The following is a 6,992-nucleotide window of genomic DNA, read 5'->3' as shown; positions in this document are numbered from 1 at the left end:
AGAGACAGACGGACGGACATGGAGGCAGGCAGAGATGGATAGAGGGAGAGAAAAGACAGAAAATTGGGAGGGAAGGTAAGAGGAAGTGAGAGAGTGCTAAAAGCAGCTGGAGATTCTTTGCAAGGACTTAATAATAAATCATTTACAGGGTACATAAAGTTTAATTGATAAAAAAAAAAAAAGATTTCAAAAAGCTCAACCCTCAAGCTCAACACACACTCAAAAGTGAAAATGCATATCCAAGATAGGCACTGAACAAAGCAGTAAATCTTTTAGACATTTTAAGTTTGATAAAATGTTTTTTATTGATTAAAAATGAAAGTACATGAACTGTGCATTTCAGACGTTCTAGCGTGCAGAGGTTAAACCAATAAAATACACACAGGCTGAGTGAGCTACTGACAGAAATAGTTGCCATGGCTCGGCAAGATATTTCTTCATATTCAGCGAAAAGAAGTGGTTGTCTTTCACGCCATTTATAAGAACACTAAAGTAGCCTGTTTGAACTTTACAATAGTGAATGAATGCAGTCCTAGCAGGAATATGTAGAATAAAATAGAAACTATAATAATAATAACAACAATAACAATAATAATAATTGCACTGTCTGCTTTGTTGCACAACTGAAGAATATAATTTGAGACAGGACACAGCCTTGATAATTGAGATCTCTTTGACAGAAAAAAAAAGTACTGGCTTGACTATTCACCACTGTATGGTGAGTATCCATTAAATCTCCACTCCACGGGGTGATGCATGACACAGTAGAGAAGGAAACTATAATGTGGCACAGAATGACCTTGTTTCTGACATGGGCTTCAGTGGTTTGTCTCAGAGAGCTGTATCATTGTGGCCAGGTATGTGTTTCCACAACACGATATCACTTAAACTCTCCTGCTACCCTATTTCTCCTTCGGAGAGCATAGACTGTTTATTTTCCTGAGTGCTTCAGAAATGGTTTAGCATGATAGCCCTTCATCAAAAGCATAATGGATGGATCACTGGAAGATTGTGAGGGGTGAATGGCATGCTAACACCCCCACACCCCCCACTTGTAAATACAGATACATACTGATGTATGCATAAGATCAGGGGCATTGCCTTCTACAAACAGAAAAGAAAGTATAGACAGACAGATGGATAGATAGATAGATAGATAGACAGATAGATGTGAGGGAGGAGAACAGAGAGGTGTTAAGCGATGATACTAAACAATGACCTTTAGGTGACCTTTGATGGTTGTTAGCATCATAACAGTATCATTACCTATAATTAGGGCACTGACACCATGGATTCTGTGCGTCACATGTAAGGTAAATCCTAAATCTACAGCTGACCAGACATTTATGGCATCATGACCCAACATCAATGGCACTGGCACATAGACGAGATGCTCCTTAGAAGATCATAGGACACCATGCACAATTACAAAGACATGATTTAATGAAGGTCTGATCATACCTCCGCCATAAATACTAAAGTGGCTTCAAAAAACATAGTAGGTTTGAGTACAATCAATGATGAATAGTTATTTTTCCAATAATAAAATCACTCACTGATGTGATCCTTTTCACAGGTAACCCTCACAGGCTTCTGGAAATCCATGCAGACCATGTGCCTATTTCTGTGACATAACATGCTTTTAGCAATCCACGCTATGCTGCTGTTAAAATATTAATTCAAAATAACGGTGGCAAACAAACAAGGGGAAAAAAAGACTTTTTTTGGTACAAAGCATCTACAAAAAAGCCTTACAAATCCAATTGGAAACCAGAGATCATACAAAATAAATTCATCAGTTGAGCATCAGTGCTACGCATATTATTTAGACCAATTTCTCAAATATATTTTATAACAAAATAAATAATGCCTTTATACAGTGCCCTTATTTGTATTTCAACAAACAAACAAAAAAGCTTGGCGGCTCATTACGCAAGATACAGCTCAGACTAAAGGAAAATAACACAACATCCCTGGAAACTAATTATATATCTATATTTATATATATATTTTAATATTTATATATATATATATATATATATATATAAAGAGAGAGAGAGAGAGAGGGAGAGAGATGTATATATATTTATATTCAAGTATTTGTTTTCAGGCAAAAGCATGTGAATACTACTGATATACAATAAAAATAAAATGTTAGTTGACATTATTGCTGTTTTTTTCCCTTTCAATTGAAATTTTGTGCCTTTTTTAGAACTGTAAAATAACATAACAATAACCATGGAAATAATAAAAATGCCTAACTTGGAAAAACAGGAATGTCACGGTACCAGAAACTGACAGGGTTTTCCTTTTTTACATTGAAACATTGATATGAAAAGAAAACAGAAAAAAGACAAAATAAAATATAATTAAAATTATCCCACTCGCTCTTTGTCCATGCCATATTACTTCCTGTCAGAGCAGTCTGCAAAGCCATGGCAAACAAGAAGCACTGTCCCAGAACTGTAGTACTGTCCCAATCCAGGCGGTTCACGGTGTCCCATATTTGTCCCCACACTGCTCCATGTGTCCAGCAGCCTTAGAGGGCAGGAGGAATAGGGACTGGGTTTCAGGTCCCCCCTAGCCACTTATGCTGGCAGCCGCTAGCACTTGCTGTGAGCCTAGATGCCAGCACAGCCCGTATCTTCTGTCAGTGACACTTCCCCCTTGACATTGCCACTGTCAGGAGCTCCCCCATATCCTTAATTTTCCTTTTTTTTAAGTCACGCTTTCCTTAAAACGGAAAGCTTTAATATTCATTCAAAAGAAAAAAAAACGTGCTTTCAACCTCTTCTTTGAGTCCATTCCCAAAGCTAGCACCATGACATTTTTTAAGCTACATGTTCATTGTTCATAAAAAAAATAGTGCCATTTTTTTTTCTTTACTTTGACGTAATCCGTGGCAATGTGCAATTTTGCAGACTCTTATCTGCTTTTTGTTTGTGATCAAAAGGTGCTGGAACAGGAATCTAATTTTACAAAATAATTCCTTACAGTGTGGAAGTCCCTTTATAGGTAGAGGTGCAAACTAATAAGAAAAAGAACTAACAGATTTTCTTTTTGCCTCAGGAAAAAATGAAGTGGAATGGATTCTTTCATGCAAGCTGCTCTTCACTGTCAGTTGTGTTCCTCAAGGACAAAAAGCATTCCGCTGGGTGTCCTCTTGACACTTGAAAACCACAGATCTTTCATCTTCTTTTCTCCCTTCCCTTTTTCTCTTCTGCTTAAGGATCCACCTGAATTGCATTCAACCGAATTGTCAGCTTTTTGTTCATCATTTGTGTTCATGCCTTTTGTGTCAGTGAGCGGGAGCAAAAGAGTTCAGACAGGAAGAATGTGAAGGCATGTTTGTGTGCTGCAGGAGGGTGGGTGGGTGAGGATGAAGGGGGGGCATTAGAAAAGGGCCAGGGGGTCATGAAGTAGTGGATGAGAGCAGGGGGAGGGAGTGGTGGGCTCGGACAGGGCACGGGAGGTCAAAGAGGACTGCCACAGAAATGACGTCAGAGACAAAGCTATAATCCCCTAGTCTTTTTTTCTCCCTCCAAACTCTTGTCTGTGCAAAGGGCTGGCAGTGGGCTCATTTGTGGTGGACATAGTTGTTCGTGGCAAGCAAGACGGGAGGCAGTTTGCTGGGCAGGCTGATCAGCGGCCTGTGAAAGATGGCCTGCTCCTGGGCTTTGATCTTCTCCGCCTGCCTCCGAAACTTTTTTGCCCTCAGGATGGCAGGGACACCCCTCCGGAGCCGCTGGGCCGCCTTCCTCTGCCACACCTCGCATTTGGAATACTTCAGGGTCACATGCGGTTTCCTTGGGACTTCCTAATGTGGTGTACCAGCAAAAATAAAGGAAAAAGAGGGATTCCGTTAATTAGGGATGATATGCTACTGCGCAAGTGCTTATTACAATGGAAGAGAGCCTTGTTTATTTTCTTAAAAACACTGAGTCATTGTTGGGCCGTTCAAATGGAAATCAAATGTCATTCTTATAGCAGTGAGTGCCATAGTAAGCTCGCTTGCCTCCAACCTGCCCTTGTTTTGGTTTCCTTCACTGAGAGAAGCTGTCAACAATTGTTTAGCTCAGGGAAGGGTGGTTACTCGTCTCATATACATATGAACTGACTAACTTCCATAGTCTGAATGAAACTACACATAAACACATTGCCATTTCAAAACCTCTATTTGTACATAGCAAACACTTTTAAACAGCATTAGGTGTTGTGCTGAGCACCAGAGATTGAGACAAAGTGGGAGTGGTAACAGGAAAGCTAGAATTTATGCATGAGTAGCCAGGACTCCATCTGAATGGCTTGTTTTGGTCCTGCCACTTGAAGAGTGTTTATCCCCCTTCATTCACTCCAGGCCTGCTCAATAGGTTAAGAACAGCTGGGCCTCAGATCAGCCTGTACCCATCCACTCTCACTGCACTGACAAACTAGAACATGTCCCAACTAATTCCCTAGCAGCACCTTCTTTGCATTTTAGACAGAAGCGCCATTACTTTCCTACTTTGCAGTATTTATTTATTTGTATTTATCTATTTTTTGTTAGTGATCTCATACCGATACCAACTCTGGTTTTCTAACAAGTCAAAGTAGAAATACCATAAGCATCTTTCTCGACTTGTCTAAAAGAAGGCTGAAGGAAAAAGGTCTGGAAAGCAGCCAAAGCTCAATCTTGTGAGCACAGTGAAAAGACCTGAAAAGCTTTGACGACTCCCTGCATGTTTGGGGCACATTTCAGAGAAACTGCTGACCAGGCCAGGTGTTTTTGACCACACAGATCAAAATGCATGCCGGTTTTGGAGAACTTGCTGTTCCGGGCCTAATAATAACACACTCAGAACACACTGTTTGGTTACAGACCAGTAGTCAGCTCACAGACTTTCTCTCTCTCTCTCTCTCTCTCTCTCACACACACACACACACACTAATAATTTTGTGAGTGTGACTCTGTGTTTTCCTGAATATAATGTGCTATAAGTGCCTTGATGTTTTCCACACTGATCAGCACTTTGTATGGAAGGTAACTGCTTACCAGTGACCATTTAACAAGATAAACCTGTCCTTGCGTGGGATTCAGTCTGCACTCAGTGACAGGGACATAAGGGTGAGACTCACTGGTGAATAGCGGCACAGGAGATGGGAGGACTGATAGACATAAAGATTAGCATTGTTTCCCATGCTGGCATGTTGTTGTTGATGAGATGTACCGTTTTTATTGCGGGCATCACTGGTATGCCCTGTAGAGAGGTGGCTGACACATCCCTTTCGGACTTGACAGGTTTGGCACAGTACTGTTCCAGCAGGTTGAGGTCACAGCTACGGAAACAACACTCTTCTACAATCCCACGGCTCTGGGAGCGCCGGCTGTTACCCCTGCTGGTTGGCCTACCTGAGGAGAAACAAAGTGAGGGGTAAAGAAAGGTGATGAAGAGAGTGGGGTTGAAGGCCTGGGGACAGTGATGAATCTGGGTTGTTTTTTGCAGGATTACTTTGACTATCATAGTAGTCAATGCAACAAAGAGGATAAAAGGAAATCTATAACCACCTGCAACAAAGCTTTCTGTTTGTATCAGATAATCTGATTAGGACTATCTGGATGTCCTTTAAGGAGTGACTACACAAGTAGACACCCAGTGCTACAGACATTTGGATGAGCAAAGACATAAAATGGCAACTCTTCTATGACCTTGTCCTTTGTCAAGTCAGCAGAGATAAAGAGGATGAGGAGGGGGAGAGGAGAGGAGGGGCAGAGAGGGTAGAGAAAACAGGAGAAATGGGAGCGAGCGAGGGTGTGTGAGGGTCAAAATAGAGGGTAAGAATGTAAAACAAAAGAGGAGGAGAGTACAGATATGGCAGTAATCGGTACAGAAGAAAAAAGTGAGGGGTTGGATAGTTAGCATGCTGCACAGGGGAATGCAAACAACAATCCAGGACTTGTTTGTAGTCCTGTGCTGCTCACAATGTTGGAGAAATCTCATGAGAGGGGAGGCTAGATTTGATTGCAAGAAGAAAAACATGAGAGAAAGAGAGGGTGATCCAGGGGGGTAGGAGAAGGCAAGTAGAAGGAGGGAGGACATCACTATGTTGGTTCACATTAGATAATAATCATTGTGATTATTATTATCTGAAAGAAGCTTCTATAGCAAACTGCACAAAATCTGTCAAAGGGGGGGAAAGGAGCACTGGGTGGGATATGTTTTTGGACAAAAAGGTGTTTTCTCTGCTGCAGAGAGTGATATCAAAGGAAGGGGAAGTTATGTACAATGCAAACAGTGCAGTACAAGCAGAGGTCTGTCCATCTGAGGGTAATAGCTACACAATACATTCAAATAATGCTTTACTGATATCCCCATCAACACATCTGTATAAAGTATCATCAGAAATTATGTTTAATGATCTTCCCTCTTAACCTGATATCAACAACAACTCCCCCTTCCACTTCCCTCCAAATCATCAGTGTGGTCGTCTGGCCTGGGAACACTGGTGCTGAGGTGACTGGTATGCCTCTTGGGGTACTATTACTTTACTGGTAAACAAGCGATTCATTGTGTAGCGCTGAGGCGTGTGTGCCTTCACAGATCGCCGGCTTTTCATATGCAATGAGAGGTATGGGCCATAGGAAGAATGCGCACACTCAGCAGAGCAGCCTGGACGAGGTCTTGAGACACACAGCTGCCTATAATCTTCTTCTTTAGACGCTTTCGGACCAAACAGTTCGAAGGACTTGGCTCTAGGGACTGCCCCGCTGGGGAGCTCCCCCAAGAACTACACACTTTTACAGGCTTTTTTCTGTTTGCATTCGCACAGCCAGTAGAAACTCTTAAGTAACATAACACTAATAAGCCGGTCCGGCCAACAAGTTCACAACAGTTTACACATAGCAACCTTAAGTTCTCCTCCACGCCAGGGGTCATTACAGTATTTTCTTTATATGTTGCCCACGTTAATTATATAAGGAGCCATTAAGCCCCTGCAGAGGCTTCAGCTGGAGG

At 41.7% G+C, this 6,992-nt stretch overlaps 1 protein-coding gene across 1 annotated transcript in view; it reads right to left on the bottom strand.

Annotated features, from left to right (window-relative positions):
* Window positions 1-2,712: 2,712 nt before the first annotated feature.
* The window catches only part of igf2b (insulin-like growth factor 2b), a 5,929-nt gene continuing 1,649 nt past the window's right edge, over window positions 2,713-6,992 (bottom strand). Inside the window, exons 3-4 of the mRNA XM_020613789.1 lie at window positions 5,208-5,389; window positions 2,713-3,817 (exon numbers count right to left, since the gene is read on the bottom strand). Of these exons, the coding sequence (XP_020469445.1) occupies window positions 3,578-3,817; window positions 5,208-5,389 (422 nt within the window). The 3' untranslated portion in view covers window positions 2,713-3,577. The remainder of the gene's footprint in view (window positions 3,818-5,207; window positions 5,390-6,992) is intronic.

Source organism: Monopterus albus, unplaced genomic scaffold (assembly GCF_001952655.1).
Source record: "Monopterus albus unplaced genomic scaffold, M_albus_1.0 scaffold138.1, whole genome shotgun sequence".
In the NCBI taxonomy this organism is placed as follows: Eukaryota; Metazoa; Chordata; class Actinopteri; order Synbranchiformes; family Synbranchidae; genus Monopterus; species Monopterus albus.
Note: the sequence above shows the minus strand (reverse complement) of the source record. Positions and strands in the feature narration are given on the sequence as shown.